Source organism: Podarcis bocagei (genome assembly GCF_964188305.1).
Source record: "Podarcis bocagei genome assembly, chromosome: 6".
Lineage (NCBI taxonomy): Eukaryota > Metazoa > Chordata > Lepidosauria > Squamata > Lacertidae > Podarcis > Podarcis bocagei.
The window spans coordinates 86267478-86285720 of NC_138130.1; the positions used below are offsets into that span (position 1 = coordinate 86267478).

General features: G+C 44.0%; 1 protein-coding gene across 1 annotated transcript; it reads left to right on the forward strand.

Annotated features, from left to right (window-relative positions):
* The first annotated feature begins 11350 nt into the window (after positions 1-11350).
* LOC308588970 (vitelline membrane outer layer protein 1-like) lies at positions 11351-15857 on the forward strand. The gene is made up of 3 exons (XM_081197729.1): positions 11351-11524; positions 13484-13587; positions 14774-15857. The coding sequence occupies exons 1-3, from the start codon at positions 11354-11356 to the stop codon at positions 15066-15068; spliced, it is 570 nt and encodes a 189-aa protein (XP_081053855.1). The 5' UTR covers positions 11351-11353; the 3' UTR covers positions 15069-15857.
* Positions 15858-18243: the final 2386 nt, after the last annotated feature.

An 18243-nucleotide genomic window follows, 5' to 3' on the forward strand; every position in this document is an offset into this window, starting at 1 on the left:
AGGCATCCAGACAGGAGTTGTTTTGTGACAGGCTTTCATGAAAAGTTGCGCGTGAGGCAATAGTAGTTGTGATTAGGGGTATGGCTCATGCATGAATTCAGCCTGATTTCAGGTTTCTGAGGGCCGCTGGGCCTTTAACACACTGGGCAGTGACTCTGAAACTACCCTGTGCTTTTCTATGCTATGCATTTTTGTATTTCTATATTGTAAACCACCCTGTGATCCTTGGATAATGGGCAGTATAGAAATTTTATAAATAATAATAATAATAATAATTGAGAAATAATGATATAAGCTTACTAAGGTGATGCTTCAACAGACCTGAGAATCTCATGCAAGATTGCTAAGACTCGATATAGAGCCCGAAACTGACAACAATATCTCCAAGATGGCAGTTGAGGGGAAGCTGTCAAAATGGTGCACGGCACTCCTATGGTACTGTGAGGCATGAAATTGAGTAATGCTCTGACCGAGAACAATTACGTTGCTAAAATGAGGGAAGCTTTTCAGGGTGACTGGATGGCTGAACTCCAGATACTCATCACTCAGTTGGCAGGCATTACAAAAACTGGTAGTGAGGGTATGACCTTAGTGATAGGTAATCAGACTGAGCTTGCGCTATTAAAAATGGTGACCGCTGTTACTGAAGCTTGAGGAATATTCAAACCATGAGATTAGGAAGATTTTTTGAGTGGCACTGGGGGGGGGGGCACATCACAGAAGAAAAGTAAAGGCAGACATGGCCATCTTTTTACAGGTTTAATGGCTTGGATCTGAACATTTCTCTCTCCTTTGACGATTTTGAAAGGGCACATAGAGCCCTGGGCCAGCGATCTCACTCTGATGACCTCCCCTGCAGTACCACCATCCATTTTGAATGTTACTGCTTGAAGGACTCAGTGTTTAGGACACTTCACAACTTCAGGGAGCTCAAATACGAGGAGCTAACTGTGGTTGTCTTCCAAGATATCTGATTGGGGTCTTGAAGCAGGGGCAATTTCTAAACTACTAGCAATGAGCCGAACAGCTCCTGAAATAGCTAAAAATCTCCTACTTTACCGCAGATTCCTTTGCAAAGGAAGATTCCCTCCAGAACAGCAACAACCACTATTTGCTTGCTTAAGCTGAAAAAACTGCCCAGTTACTGAGTGCACAGTTACATTTTATGCTAATGTCCCATGGGAGGAGAGAGTATGGGGTCACAAATGAAGTCTTTGCCTACATCCCATTCTCTGGGTGATCCGAGACAGACCCCCAACAGTCTCTCTCTCTCTCTCTCTCTCTCTCTCTCTCTCTCTCTCTCTCTCTCACACACACACACACACACACACACACACACACACTGTTTGCAAATGGAAACATCTAGGTACAGTTACATTGATGTTGGCTATTTGTGCCTGTGTGATCTCAGTTTGGATTGTGGAGCAGGGGCACTTTGTCACATTGCTGGGCTAGGATTGGGCATTGACACGCAGGAGAAGGCTTACAGAGCTCCCTAGAATGGCAGATTTCTTTCAAAATGGCAAACCTTTAACTAAAGAACAACTGTGGAGAGCTAGTCATGATTTAACTATGTCTGATTTTAACTCTACTAATTCTACATTCAGTGAAGGACCCGTCTATGTGTGCCAAAGCTACTCAACTTCTCAGTCAAATAGAGGATATACAATTTATATATAAAACATTCAAAAATAGTTAAAATCAACAATAAGCTAAACGCCTGTTAAAAACACATGGGTGCTGCCACACTAAAAAATTAATTTGCAGTCTATAGAATAGGTTGGGGGGCCCAAGGAGCTTTGCAATCCTTATCCTATGAGAAAGCTGCACTTTCCCTCCCTAGGTCTGCCACTCTTAGGACCTTTTTTGGCAATGATTACTCCTAACCCTCCTGAAGTGACTGGTCTTCTGCAAAGGGCATTTCCACAGCCCAATCCCAAGCACCTTGACTGAATAAGTTTGAAAGCCTTTCATATTATAAAAGTAATTTTTTCACATTTCAGTCATGTTGTCACTCAAACTATAATCAGGTGTATTTCCATCTAGATTGCCTTGAAAATGAATATTAACATCTATATTTCACGTTAATATTCATTTCCAAGGCAATCTACATGGAAATATGCCTGATTTTGGCTTGAGTGACAACTAGACGAATCTATTAATTCCACTTAGGTTTTTATATATGCATGTGTGGACTGCTCTCACTAGTAGCAATTATTAAAGTTTCTGTTATGAGGAACCAATACGAGGAGTGAGACCTAGACATTTTTGCTGTTATCCTGCAATTTGACTTTTCCTTATGGATTCCTGAAAAACTGTTTTTGTATTATTATTTTTAAAGAGGGAGCTTTGCATAATCCAGATCTAAGCATGCTGTGCTGAAGGAGATGGACAAGATTAGAACCTTCAAGCGCCAGTGATTTTCTAATGCATTTCTTTGGCACATTTATCAGTTTCAGTTGGCATATTATTTTTTTTTTTCCCCTGGCATGGTTCACATAGAAATTGCTAATGTTAAATGTACTAGACCTTAATCTGTGGTTATTTTTTATGAGTTTTTTTTTAAGACTGCGTTCTATGCTGATTTGAAAAGTTTACATTTTTATCCATTACCGTTGTCTAGTTGGCTTCTATTTTTTTTAACCTATGATGTGCCATGTATTAGTGTTTCATGTGCTGGTAGGAAGAGCCTAATAGTTTCTGTGTTTGTTCTAGAATATCTGAGGACGAGATGAGTGCAGGGATTGAGAACTTTTGCCCCTCATATGTTGTGGAACTACAGCTCCCATGCTGTTGACCATGCTGGCTGAGGCTGATGGGAGTTGGAGTCTAGCAACATCTGGAGGGCCGCAGATTCCCCACTGCTAGGTAAAGGTAAAGGGACCCCTGACCATTAGGTCCAGTCATGACTGACTCTGGCGAACCAGAGCAGCACACAGAAACACTGTTTATCGTCCCGCCAGAGCGGTACCTATTTATCTACTTGCATTTTGACGTGCTTTCAAACTGCTAGGTTGGCAGGAGCAGGGACCGAGCAACGGGAGCTCACCTCGTCGTGGGGATTCGAACCGCCGACCTTCTGATCGGCAAGTCCTAAGCTCTGTGGTTTAACCCACAGCGCCACCCGCATCCCCTCCTCACTGCTACTTGGTCTCAAATTCTCCTCCCTCGTATCATCCTTATCTCATCACACATTGTACCAATGTTGTCAGTGATGCACCAAGACTTATGTGGAAGCCCCCATATGGAGGGTTATGCTGCAGAACAGCCACAAAGTGTGCAGAATGTTCTTCTGCCTGCAGAATTAAGCATCTCAAGAGTCTTGGGTCTTTCTTTCCAAGCAAGGTTGCAAAGATTTCACCTCTAGCCTGGTGAAATCGCCAAAGCTTACTGTGTCTAGCCGAAGAGGGTTTGCAGGATTTTGAAGCGCTGTGCAAAATTGTGTACAGAGACAATAATGGAAGGCATATGAACATTAATTAATTAAAGTTGCAGGGGAACTTTGCTCAATGGGAACTTGCATCTCAGTAAAGGATCTTCGCCATGAAGCTAGCAGAGCATCATACAAAATCCTTTGTTGAGCCCGCATTTAGCTCTGCTTCCAGCTGATTGCAGAAAGCGATGCTTCCGCAGCACCGAAGAGACCTAGCATTTCACAGTGTAATCTGCATATCACTGAAATTAAGTTAACATCTGTATTTTCAAAGCAGCCATTTGTTAAAATATGTGGCTTATCAAAGATGCTGCAGAATCAGATTTAAATCTCCTATTTAGCTTTCCTCGAAAGAGATGTCTTTCAGCTTACACACTGGAAACAGTTTCTCTAATTCCTGGAACAAAATGGGGGAGAGAGGTCCAGTTTTTTATTTTGCTAGGGTGTGATGTGCGTGTAAAATAAGAGCTCCCCCTGCCCCTTCACAACAGAAAACAAAGGAGGAAGCAGGTGGCAGCAAAACAGCTGGCAGCTGGTGCTCTAATGCGATACATGAGTTTCTAATGCCATTACCATTTACATTCCTAATGGCATAGCAGAGCGAGTGTTAAATGTGACATTTAATTGCAACGCTGATATCATTTGCTGTCAGGTTAGTTTTAGCAAATAGCAGGGCAGGCAGCACTGGATGGCGCAGGCCCCTTCTCACATTACGTTTACAATTCAGAAGATGTTTCAGTGCAGGTATCCCACACATTGCTCAGGTAATGTGAGAAGCCCCAGGTCATGCAGAAAGTGTTCAGGCTGCAGCTGTTCCCTTCAGAGGGAGGTGATTCTGTCAATTTTACTTTCCTTTCCTTTTTCCAATGTTAAGTTCAGATCTCCACATTCGCATATCAATTTCAGAATTTTTTTTTTTAATGTCCCCAAGAAAATTTATCAACAGTTTAGTGTGAATTTCTCCTAAAAGGCATGTTTTTATACAGCCACTTCTCTAAATATAAGACATTTCTGCATGCTATTTCCACCCATATATGCATTTTCGTGCACATCCCTTGACACATTGCATTAATTGCAAAATTCTGAGAACTGCGTATTTTGAATGGTGGTTGTACTGCGGTTCTTGGAGTGCTTTGGAAAATGCAATTCAGGTAGGTTCACCTGTTGAATGTGAGCAGAATTGATTTTCTCCCGGTCTCTAGTTCCCTATGCTGCCACCACCACCACTCTGAGGATTTATTTATTTGATTTAAAATTTTGATGGAGAATTTACAAGGCAGCTTGCGCAGCAAAGGGTCATCAATAAAACACCAGGAATCCAGTAGAAATAGGTTGCCAGGCTAGACAAACCTGATCTCTGGCTCAGCAAGACAATTCCTAAATATGTATGTACATATAAAGCTGCCTTAACATAATAAGAAATTGAAGGAGGAATGGCTTATGGACTATGTGGAAATGGCAAAGCTGACAGAAATAATAAGAGATCAAAATAATGAACTTTTTTTGGACTATTTGAAAAAGCCCTACAGTCAAATGAAATCGCGGGCAGGATTCAAGACAGGAGTAGTGGTAGAAAAATGACAAGTATTAGATGGATTTCTGCAATAGATAATAGTTTAATATATAATGCAGTAGAAAACAGTAGGGGCAAAAACACTGTGGGTGGAAAGTCAATATATGAAATAATGTAACTATTCAATTTGAAGTCAATTCGTAAAAAATAAAAAATGAAATAAAAAATTGCATTATAAAAAAGCACATGCATAAGAAATGGGTGCCTTTCAGTAAAAGATGAAAAAGTGACACTTATCATAGAAGGCTGATTTCCAAAACACATATTAGTGAGAAGCAATCTAGATTAACAGGACCAGGTAAACCCTTTCTATTTTTTGTTTTGCGTTGCATGCTTGGAGGAATTTAGGTGGTCAGCTATACAGATACCAAAAGGAATGGAAGGTGGCTAAGGCAATTTGTTATTTTGTGATGAATGACCTAGTAGGTGACCTTAACTCTTTCTGCGAAGAATTGGCCTTTGCTCACTCCACTCCCTAATCCTGCCAAATGCTCTTTTGACTACTCTTTCCCCCTTCTTTATAATGTGTGTGTTATTCCCCACAAAAAATAATAATAATGAAATCTAAAGGTCACTGGGGGGGGGACCTTTGGGGGACACGGGTGGCACTGTGGGTTAAACCACTGAGCCTAGGACTTTCCAATCAGAAGGTCGGCGGTTCGAATCCCCGCAACGGGGAGAGCTCCTGTTGCTCGGTCCCTGCTCCTGCCAACCTAGCAGTTCGAAAGCACGTCAAAGTGCAAGTAGATAAATAGGTACCGCCCTGGCGGAACGTAAACGGCGTTTCCATGTGCTGCTCTGGTTCGCCAGAAGCGGCTTAGTCATGCTGGCCACATGACCCGGAAGCTGTACGCCGGCTCCATCGGTCAATAAAGCGAGATGAGTGCCGCAACCCCAGAGTCGGTCACGACTGGACCTAATGGTCAGGGGTCCCTTTACCTTTACCTTAAAGGTCACTGAGTGGTGCAGTGGAAGCGGCAGCGATCTCATGCACTGCCTACCATTCCCGGTGTAGATCATCCACCAAGGCCATTTCAGTCTGTTTGTGGGACTAAAAACCAGTATAATTCAGAAATCCCTGGAGTTGAGTCTTCACCTCTTGCTTGAATGCCTTCTTCCAAAGTGATACATTGCAGACTGGCCCTTCATCAGCCATGGCAGCAGTTCTAGCAGTAGAAGAACAAATGGCATGATAATGGTCAATTCTGGAGTCAATTTGGGTGTACCATGGATTCTGTAAAAAGAGCATCTACTTTCTCTCCTCCACACCCTTCCCTCTGGTTGCCAGGAGCTGCAGAGCAGATGTCATTAGATGTGTCATGCCAGCTGAATTTACAGGTTTCTGCTTGGTGTGCTAGCAGAGATCCCGCTGAAGCAGAAAGGATCAAGGAACTGAGGTTACTGGGAAGAGACACTAAGAGCAAAATCTATGTGCTGTGCAGCCAACCTGAGAATGAGTGAGTGATGGTGACACAGAACAAGATGATGTGATATATATATATATATATATATATATATATATATATATATATATATATGCTTTCGTAGATTTTCACGGGTACAGGAATGCAGGTTTTGGTGTCTTCGGGTGTCTTCCCGTGTAAGAGTTGGGGTGTCTAGGCGACGTTTCGACGAGGTCTCACTCGTCATCTTCAGGCTGGTGCTTTCGGCTTCTTGTTACTGGAACAGAGCAGGATCTCAGTGTTTGAGTTCCTATAAATACTGTTGAGGGGGTGTGGTGTATAGCCTCCAACGTTCTGGGCAGAGAGGAAGTTCCCAGGTTAGTGTGTCTTTTCTTCTTTTGTTCATTAATTACTTGAGGGATATCTTGAGTGATTTCTTGAGTGATATTCTGAGTACCACTTAGGAGGGTCAAAGATAAAATCCAGTTAGAAAACCAAGGGGTCTATGAAATACCCTGCAAAGTCTGCCCAGCCACGTACATTGGACAAACAAACAGACGAATAAATGCACGTATCGCAGAACACAAGAATGCCGTCAAAAAAGAAGAAAAAACTTCCTCTCTTTACCAACACATGAAAGAAACAGGACACGAAATTAATTTTTCAGATTCCAAATTGCTCTTTAACATGGAACACCACCACAAGAGAATAATCATGGAAGCCATCGAGATAGAGAAACACCCTCACAACATGAACAAGCGTGACGATACGTCCCGCCTGCCAGACATCTGGAAAATAGCCCTCCCCACAAAAACCGACACCAGAACCAGAGGCACACAAAACGCCATCTCCAATCAACCACACCAGACCCAAACCCAGACCCTCTCCACAGATAAATTACAGACACCATCCAGTAGCCAAACCATAGTGGCACCTCCGGATGCTGCACCCCCCTGCAATCCCTACACAGATCTGGCTGGCACAGGGCACAAAACCACAGCTCGCCCCTATACACGAAGCCAAGCCAGAGCACAACTAAGTGCAGTACAGCCATCTTCTCAGAAAAAACTCTTCACAAGGTCAAGAGGTCAAGACACGAAAGCTTTAGCAACTAATCCACACCTAATGACCCTCCTAAGTGGTACTCAGAATATCACTCAAGAAATCACTCAAGATATCCCTCAAGTAATTAATGAACAAAAGAAGAAAAGACACACTAACCTGGGAACTTCCTCTCTGCCCAGAACGTTGGAGGCTATACACCACACCCCCTCAACAGTATTTATAGGAACTCAAACACTGAGATCCTGCTCTGTTCCAGTAACAAGAAGCCGAAAGCACCAGCCTGAAGATGACGAGTGAGACCTCGTCGAAACGTCGCCTAGACACCCCAACTCTTACACGGGAAGACACCCGAAGACACCAAAACCTGCATATATATATATATATATATATGCGCACTACTGAAATACAAGAAAAAGAAGGGGAAAGATTTCTGAAGATCAGGAATTAGAAGATTAGAATAGGCCTGGCAAGTGCAACATAGCACCCATTTTTAAGCCCATTTCAGGGATGTAATCATTGCAAAACAGACTGCTGCTAGATAAAAGATTCTAGAGTATGGTTCCATCTTTGGAAGGTTCCACACTGAAGTGGAGCTGAGAAGGGCTAGACCAGGAATGGAGAATCTGTAGCCCTCCACACGTTGTTGGTCTCCAGTGCTATCACCTCTGACCACTGACCATGCCAGCTGTGGCTGTTGGGAGTTGTAATCCACAATATCTGGAAGGCCACATACCCTATCCATGGTTTAGAACTTGAATTTATTTTCAGTGCCAGGACCGGGCCCTAGAAAAGATGAAACCAAGAAGAGAAGGGTGCCTCTGGTCACTGTGATAATTCTGTGTACTTGAATTGTCACAGATGGTGCTTTTTCCATTTCATTGCCATTAACCCCAATGATTACTCCAGCAGCCTTTATTATTGCATGTTTATAGATCTGATAAATGAGACTAACACTTCATGAATGGAACAAAGTAGACTCTGGTACGTGAAAGCTTATGCCAAAATAAATTTGGTAGTCTTTGAGAGAACACTGTGTGCTTTAAGTGTATGGTGCAGATGTAACCATAGTGAATTTTCCTCCCATTGTAACTAATGAGAGGGTGGTGGCAATATCACCCCACCGACTCGGCTCTTAAAACTGGTTGTGTTCACAGTTGTTATTGCAGACGATGCAACTTACTTTGTATATCCTATATCAGACACCTGACCCCAAGGAGCTATTTGCTCCAGCGATATCTCTGAAGGGTCTTACTGGATCTCCTGCAGAGGATGGTTTACTGCTTACTGTGGCATCTAAGGCAGGAACTGGTTTGGGGAATCAATAAAGATAAGTAGATTTATAGAGGGTGGATGTGCAATTTCTTAACCGAAAAACCGGGTATGCTTGCTTTTACTACAAATACTACAAATAGTCCAAATTTGCTTAAGAAACTATTTACTATCCACCTTTACCCCCTTTTCTCTGGGTCCTGGGAGCAAAACCACACGCAGTGTATAACTGTAGGCTGATAACCAATTTATTACAAGTTTTTTTAAAAATCACCCAGCTTTCGAAATATACAGTGGTACCTTGGGTTACAGACGCTTCAGGTTACAGATGCTTCAGGTTACAGACTCTGCTAACCCAGAAATAGTACCTCGGGTTAAGAACTTTGCTTCAGGATGAGAACAGAAATTGTGCGGTGGCACAGCGGCAGCAGGAGGCCCCATTAGCTAAAGTGGTACCTCAGGTTAAGAACAGTTTCAGGTTAAGAACGGACCTCCAGAACGAATTGAGTTCTTAACCTGAGGTACCACTGTAAATGCTTCCAGGCAGGGCAACTAGGTCAGGCACTGGCTGTAAGGCCCAGTGACTCAGAAAGACCTCTTACTGGTCTGACCCAACTGTGCCACCTTACTGTTCTCTCAGGGCCAGACTAGTACATTCTGGCACTTGAGGTGAACTACAGAATCATGCCCTATTCCCTGCCACCACTTAGAAATATAAGACTAGTATGTTGGATCAGGCGATTGGCCTATCTAGTCCAGCATTTGCTTCTCACAGTGGCCAACCAGATATCTGTGGGAAACAAGAGAGCAGAACATGAGCTTTCCAGCAACTGGTATTTGGAAACATGGCTGCCTCCAGCTGTTGGAAGAAATTTAGTGAGATGTAGGTGATGGTGTGGAAGCAATTCTACATGCTATTAGGCTTCCAATTCTTATACCAAGAAGAAGAAGAAGAAGAAGAAGAAGAAGAAGAAGAAGAAGAAGAAGAAGAGTTGTTTGGATTTGATATCCCGCCTTTCACTCCCTTTAAGGAGTCTCAAAGCGGCTAACATTCTCCTTTCCCTTCCTCCTCCACAACAAACACTCTGTGTGGTGAGTGGGGCTGAGAGACTTCAAAGAAGTGTGACTGGCCCAAGGTCACCCAGCAGCTGCATGTGGAGGAGCGGAGACGCGAACCCGGTTCACCAGATTATGAGTCCACCGCTCTTAACCACTACACCACACTGGCTCTTATACCAAGAAGAAGAAGCTCTTATACCAAGAATCCCAGCTTTCCCATAAAGCTCGCATGGCCAGCTTGAGCAAATTATAACTGCTCATCCTAACCTACCCTACTGAACTGAGTGGGACTTACTTCTGAGTAGACATGTAGACAGTATAAGGCACAATTTACAATAAAGGAATAAACACTCCACATGTTCCCTACAAAACCACCAGCTGCTGAACCATTGCAATTAAATAATTTAAAGTGATTGGTTATTTTTCCCTTCAAAATTAAAGGGAAGAGTAAATACAAAGTGCTTCGTACATCAGATTCACAATTTCCCTTCATTTGGTGCAAGTATTTTGTTTTCAGTATAAACAGGACTCCATTTTTGTAGCTGATTGTATGCAGCAATGCCCTCTTTGTGTACTCACATTGTGTAAACATTTCTGTTGTTTGTTAGATCCCAGCTTTAGGCATGTGCATGCATGCAAACACACACACACACACACACCCCTACACATACAAACACAACACACCTAAGCATCAGGGAGAAAGTGGGGAGCATCTCCCGACATTGCGCAGGCCGGTGTGGCAGGCACTAGCCTGCATGGTGTTGGGAGATGCGTGTGACATCATAAAACCTGCAGTGTCTCCTGACACTGAGGGGGCCAGACACCCTACAAGCAAAGAAACCTCAGCCCCCTAGAGTCAGTGAGCCTGCTGTGCAGCCACATTGCAGGCAGCAGATTCCAAAGGCACACTGGCCAGCAACAGTCTTTGTAGTCGTACAGCAGCTTAGTCAGTCAGGGACATGGCAGTGGTGATGGTACAGGGTGGCCCTGAGAGCAGCAGATGGGGGGTGGGGTGGGGTGGCACATGATTCACATGACTCACCCTAACCCTCACCATCTTCCATCTAATAATTGTAGGTCAGTATGGTTCACGAGGGGACGCGGGTGGCGCTGTGGGTTAAACCACAGAGCCTAGGACTTGCTGATCAGAAGGTTGGCGGTTCGAATCCCCGTGACGGGGTGAGTTCCCATTGCTCGGTCCCTGCTCCTGCCAACCTAGCAGTTCGAAAGCACGTCAAAGTGCAAGTAGATAAATAGGTACTGCTCTGGTGGGAAGGTAAACAGCATTTCCGTGCGCTGCTCTGGTTCGCCAGAAGCGGCTTAGTCATGCTGGCCGCATGATCCGGAAGCTGTACGCCAGCTCCCCTTAACGCCGTAGTTGCTATTGACACGTATTGCACATTCAATGCAAATAAACCTACTAGTGGTCTTCCTTTACCTTTTACAAGTTTGGAAAATATTTCATTGTCTCAGGATATGACCTGGCTCAGACCTCTGGGCTATAAATTCCCAAGGCTGCTTTCCTTCAGCTAGCTTCAGAGCAGAGATACCATGGATCTCACTGCCTCACCTGCGTTCTTCTTGATCCTCTGCTGCTGCCTTGGGCTTGTGGAAGCCCGAGACTTTAATTCCGTCCTTTCTGTGACAAATGGAGGACCTTGGGGTACCTGGGGGCTAATCCAGTTTTGCCCTCAGGGATATGCTCATGGCTTCTCACTGAAGGTAAGGTTTCCTCCAGGGTTGCTGTCACCATTGGCTCACTTTGAAGTTTCTTTCTTTCTTTTTTTCTTTCTGAACACCTTCTGAAGATGGGAAAACAATAGGGAACTGATGGACTCTTAAGTCTATTAGTCCAGAGGACTAATATGGGCAATAAGGGCCTCTTCTTGCCCTAATATGGGCAATAAGAGGTTGAGTAGCCAGATGGTAATTTGGGCCACCAAGTGAAATATATTAGCAACTTATAGAATCATAGAATCATAGAATCATAGAATCATAGAATCATAGAGTTGGAAGAGACCACAAGGGCCATCGAGTCCAACCCCCTGCCAAGCAGGAAACACCATCAGAGCACTCCTGACATATGGTTGTCAAGCCTCTGCTTAAAGACCTCCAAAGAAGGAGACTCCACCACACTCTTTGGCAGCAAATTATGCAGCAGTGCTATTTTTCTAGAAAAAGAGGTGTCTTGTTCTCTTAGAATGGCAATAGTGCCCACTTGAGAGCTGCCGGAACTGAGTTCTGGTGAGTTCTGGCTGGGGAAAAAAAAGCCCTGGTATGCGGGCAGATTATTTGGTGGTGGGGCAGTGCATCCTGTTTCACTGCTTGAGGCAAAAGGGGAAGATCCACTTCGTCCAACTGCTGCTGTCACTACTACCATGACCTAACTACTCCAGCCGACACCATCTGCTCTGCTTCCACTGTGCTCCCAGCCATTGGGCTATGGGGGCAAGATTATGCCAATTTGGGGTGAGATCTTGCCCCAAATGTATGTGGTCTTGCTCAAAATCAGTGCCAATGGTGCTTCTCTGCCAATAGTGGAGACAGCAAGGGATGTGGGGCTCCCTTGGACATGCTACATTGGTGGTTTCTGGCACCTGAAGCAGCAGCCTCACCCTGCCTAATGACTGGGCCAGCTCTGTTTGGTGGGACTGCTTACATGTAGAATGTTTTCCAACATATCTCCAGATATGTTGGACTCCATCTCCCATCAACTCCAGCCAGCAAGACAAATGATCTGGGATGATGGGTGTTATCATCCAAAACATCTGAGAGGGATCAAAGTTGGGAAGCCTGCAGTATTGGAAGTGATTGCCAGTCTTAAAAAAAGAATCACTCAAGGTTTATAATTACGGCTGAATGCAGTGTGTCTCATCACTCACCCACAAAGAATTGGATTGTGCAATTCAAAAATAAACAACAAAAATACATACACTCACACTCATACAAAACAATTGTTTTGCAGCAATGTCATGTTTTGGTTTGCATGGTACGCTTATCTTTTAGATCTACTAGCATGATTCTCATCCAAGGTGAAGGAGATCCCGATTGAATTCCCTGGCAAGCAGTGAAAAAGTTGTAAAGAAGAGCACAGGACCTTTAACTAATTTTGGCTGTGGGGGAAAGGCAGTGCTTGGAATGAACTAATTTGGTTTAACCTAGCTGATTGAGTTAATGCAAAAATCTGCACATGAAAGTGATCCCCATAATTGCCAGGAGAACGAAACATGAATTAAACTATTTACATCCCAGTGTGTGTTTTTTAAATGTCTTCAAAGATTCCTGAAGTATGTTTTATACTTCAGGACAGCAGCTTGCAACATTCTGAATGCTTATTTTTTTTCTTTTCTGACGATCATTTCAAGGAATGAGTTTCACATGGGCTGTTATGGCTGGTGTGATAGCTCAGTTGGTTGGGCATGAGACTCTTAATCTTAGGGTTGTGGGTTAAAGCACCATGTTGGGCAAATAATTGCTGCATCGCAGGGGGTTGGACTAGATGACCCTTGTGTCTTAAGAGACTTAAGAGAATGGATAATTCTAGCTGAAAACTGTTGCATCCATGTCACGTTAATTGAACTTAGATCTCATTGAATTCATGATTTACTTTTGACTTTGATTTTTGCAATCTTTGGTTTATCCTCAGATTTAACCCAGTCTCTTCGTCTCTCTTCCCACTAGGTAGAGCCACACCAAGGTAGTGGTTTCAGGGAGGATGATACAGCCCTAAATGGAATTCGCCTGCACTGCACTGACAGTTCAGTAATTGAGTCTGCAACTGGACCGTGAGCATCTCTCTGGATTTCATTTCTTTTTGGTTGCAATTTTTGGGAAGGTGTTGGTGGGAGGGGCTGAACTGAAATTTGTTATGCTAGGTTAGACCAGCACAAAGAAACCATAGGGTTCACCTTGCTTTTTCTGACCTCTCAAAGGGCACCAACTCTAGCTTTTTGCTGGCTTCCAACTCAACTTTGCAGGACCCCAAAATTGATAGCAGGCCTGGTTTTAGAGGTTGGCACTGTTGGTCACTTGCCAATCCCTGTATCCTACCTTGAGCTTCCTTTCTTAGTTGCAACTCTTGCTCTCTTTACAAGTTCACTGAATCTCTTTGAGCGAGGGACAGGAGGAAGGACAGAGAGCAGCAGCTTCTGGCTATCTTGCCCTCTCCCTCTTGGTCTGCCATAGGTGTTGGACTCAGAGAAGCAGCTAAGTGAGAGGGCAGTGATGGGAATTAAGGAGGCAAACATTTTACCCAAGACTAAACCTGGATCTGTCTCTGCCTCATGGAAGCCAAGAAACAAATAGAGATAAATGGAAATTCCAAGTCTGTTCAAGAGAACAAGGATTTTATTCAGAAAACACCATATTCCAGTCGGGAGTGATCAGATATTTGTTTATTTAATATTTACAATCCCCAACATTTAAAAAAAGTTCTATGCAGTATACAGTCTAAAACGCCAAACAATATATCATTAAAACATAAAACAAAACCAAAAACCAAAAACCAATAAAAGAGGAAGGCACTATGCCTCAGAAGAGTTCTCTAGCTCAAAAGAAGTTGAGCCCCAATAAATGGATAATTGTGTGCTTTTTGAGACTCTCTCCTCTTTTCCAGTAAACAAATAATTGTTCTGGACCATTTCAGGCCCAGAGGATCTTAGGCTGTGTTGAGCAATACTTATTGGAAATGATACATTAAAGTGACAATTAACTGTTTCACAGACTCAGACAGCAACAATACCTGCTTCTGGGTTCCTGGAGAATTGCTTCTGCCCTCACCAGGAGCAGGGAGTGTTGGGGCAGAAAGGAGGGGCAGAGGCAATTGCTTTGTGATACTTTGGATGCAACAATGCAGAGCCCTTGAGACATTGGGGGCATCCTCTTGGTATATTCACATGGAGCTGATCCATTTAGATGTAAGCAGAAGGCTCCCCATGTTTTAATAATTAACACCAGTGTCTTCTCTGACAGGTGGGGAACCTGGACAGGGATTCAGTATTGCCCTCAAAGCAATCTGATCTCTTTCTCTCTGAGAGTGGAAGAAAACCAGGGTAATGGTGACGATACGGCCGCCAACAACATCCAGTTCACCTGTCAAGACGGAACTGGGCTGATGGGCCAGGGACTTACCTGGGGTAGTTTTGGCCCATGGAGCAATCGCTGCTCCTCTGGTTATATCTGTGGGATCCAGACAAAGGTGGAGTCTCACCAAGGTGATGGCGATGACACAGCACTTAATGATGTGAAGTTCTTCTGCTGTGATTGAACCCAATGTACCTCCGCCCCTTACGGCATATCTCTGGTACTATTCGGTATTTGTGAAGGTTAACAACAATTAAATATTGTCTTCAGAATTGTGTGTGATTCTTTTGAACAGAATTCTGCACCTATCACTTCTGGATGAGAAGCAATGAAAAATATTAAAGAAGGGGCATAACTATGCAGGTGTTGATTAACAAACAAAGACACAGTGTGCTGAATCGCAGTCTGAATCCTTTCTGTTGGCCCCGAGACTTGACTCAAAAAGAGGCCACAGACATAACTGGTTATCCTCCAAATCAAGAGCCAAAACCTGGGTCAATAAAAATGCTTTTGCCTAGCACCAAGAGGGCTTCCTTAGCCCCACATCGACATTTTGGGGTTTCTTTTTTTTGGCCTAGAACTGAGCTTGTTTTTTTGTGGGAGGGGAAAGCAGTGTCATGGCTCTGCCAAGGCTTCGGGAAAGCTATTCCTCCCCTGGTTGCAACAAGAGCAGAGGAAACAAGGTAGAGTCCTTTTTAAATGAGTTTTAGTCCATGCTAATAGTGAGAGACAAAAGAAAGCAGCAAGCCTCAATATGGCATTACTCCAAACTGGGCTCCTCCTCCCACCTCCCTTACTGTGGCTACTCGTGGTCAAATGTCTCTGATTCCATTGTTCCTGCACTTTTAACAAACATCGTGTTCTGGGAGAAGGGGGATCAGAAATACTCTCCAGTGACAGCATGTCATCTGGCTGCCCTGCTACAGTCTTCTTCTTCTAACACTGCCCAACTCTTTTGTTTGTCTGAGTTGTGATTTCCCTCAAACTCCCCAAAGCCCTGCTGTAATTCAGTGCTGCCTCCCCCTTCTCCTGACTCTGCAGGAGAAAGGTGCGTGTGTGGTCTCCACCACTCCTCCCTCTTGCCCTCTTGAGTCTAATCCCTGACAAGCAGGGAATCACAATGCCTCTGTTTCAGATTTGAAAATCACCTGTTAGAGGATGCTTTTAAAGATGGCTTAGAAATGTCAGCTGGCAGAATGCAGCCGCCTGCTGGGAGCCAAGATGTTGGCACACGTAATATCAGTGCTGTATTTGCTGCGTTGGCATGCCCTCCAACATTCCTCAGATGAAAATAGAGACAGTTTTTTCTACATCAGTGTGCCCCCCTCTCCCAATGGAATATGGGGAAAGAGCAGGGATGGCTGAGCTGCCCAAACGGCTGTTACCAAGAGGTGTATGTCACAATACCGTACTGGCAAATGTCTTGGTTATATGATATATGGTAAAACAACATGGTAAAATCAACCAGCTTTGGGTGTCAGAAGAGGCTTCTGCACCAGATGTTTCAAGGCAGCAATTTCTGCACCAGCAACATAGTCTCTATGGTCAGCAGCTATGACCCCTGCGCACCTGCGTGAGCCAGGCACACTTAGGCCTGTTGGCTAATTGCAGATTAGTTGCACTGCAGAAGGCATGCTGGGGAGACCACACATTCAAGAAACGCAAAATAACTTTTGCTAGGTTTTAATAGCAAAAACAAAAACTCCTTTTACACTAAATTAAAATATAAAAATAAGCATGACCCATCCACTAGGGTACTGGGAGAGCTCCATACTGCTCTTTATATACCATACCCAACAGCTTAATTACCAAAACTTAACAGCACCTGCTATACTGCTTCGCAGCTGTAAAACTAGGTCACGTGATTTGCTCTGGCCTTAAAAGAAATACACATCTTGTGAAACAATAAGGAACCCTCAAGTTTAAAGAGATCGTTCAACAAGGCCGCTCCTGCCACTACCATCACCCTGATCAGATGCGTTGAGCGGTACCAACTGGTGGAGCTGAGAAGTGGAGCAGCAACAACAACAGCTGGTGCCCAACCCCCTCTCCTCCCTGCAGGTCCCAGTGAATCACTGTGAGGGGTTGGGCCATCTCCTTCCCACACACTCGCCCTTCCTCACTCCCTTTCCCTGTTTGTAGAATTTGGGACTCTGCACAAGGCTGGATTAAGCTTTAGACAAAATCAAGAAAAGGGGGGCACCACAGAAATTTTCCATTGCCATGGACCATATATTGCAGCTGAGGGCAAAAGGCTCCAACAATAAATGGAAGAATTACAGGGATATATACTACCACAACAGCAGTAAATAATAATAAATAATAATAAAATAGTTATAATAGAGATTAATCAATACAACAAAATTAGACTCTGGTAACTGGTAAAATGCCACTCGTTCCACCGAGGCTCACATGTTAATATTTTGATTGAGATATATATGGGGGCACTCAAATCTTTTAAGTGTTTAGGGCAGAGCTTTCCAAACTTTTCATGTGGGTGACAAACTTTTGAGACATGCATCGTTTCACAACACAATAATTCATTTTTACTAGCAAAGTAGCCCCTTTCCAGCCCTGGGAGGAGCGCGGGGAGCATTTGCGTGACACACCTACTGTTATGCGTCCAGGTTCCTGGCTTGATAGCACAGTAAGCGTTGTTAATTAAAAAGGAGGAAATATTGCAAAAACAAACAGATAGCTCCGGACGCCTGTAACATAGCCTCTGGCATCATCAATCAAGATGACCCTTCTGAAGTCTGTTTCTGGGTTTTACAGAAGATATTGAATCTTTGGACCTTGCATCGTTTGTTTTGTTTCCTTTGTAATAGCCTGCCCCTTAGGAGAGATTGGGTCAGCTCTAACCTCTTCCCGGTTGACAGACTACTTCCTTCTCTGTTTCTGCCTGATTGACTTTGGCTGGGTTCCAGCACTCTCGCAGTTGTCCCCTTATCAACCGGCATTCCAAGGGGCACAGGAGATAGTTCTTCCTCCTGCATGAGAGTTAACCCTCTCTGTTCCTGGCTGCTTTCCTCAGCTGGCTGCAAATCTTCACTGGGAGCTGGCTTGTTCCTGACACCTACACACTGCGGCTGACAAACAAACACATCACGACACAAAGTTTGGAAAGCTCTTGTTTAGGGCTTCTAAAGGTCTTAATCTGGCCCTGACCCTGCATGACATAATGAAAAGCTGTGATGGCTTAAGGGTTTTTGTGGTGGTCTCGGCATTTTCAGGGCAGTTGGTGTCAGGGAATTGGAGACAGAGAAGGGGGAGAGAATGGGGACTTACAGAGATAAGCCTCCGTTAATTAGCAGCTGTTCTTCCTCGGACGAGGAAGGTGAAGAAGGGCTGTCAGGAGG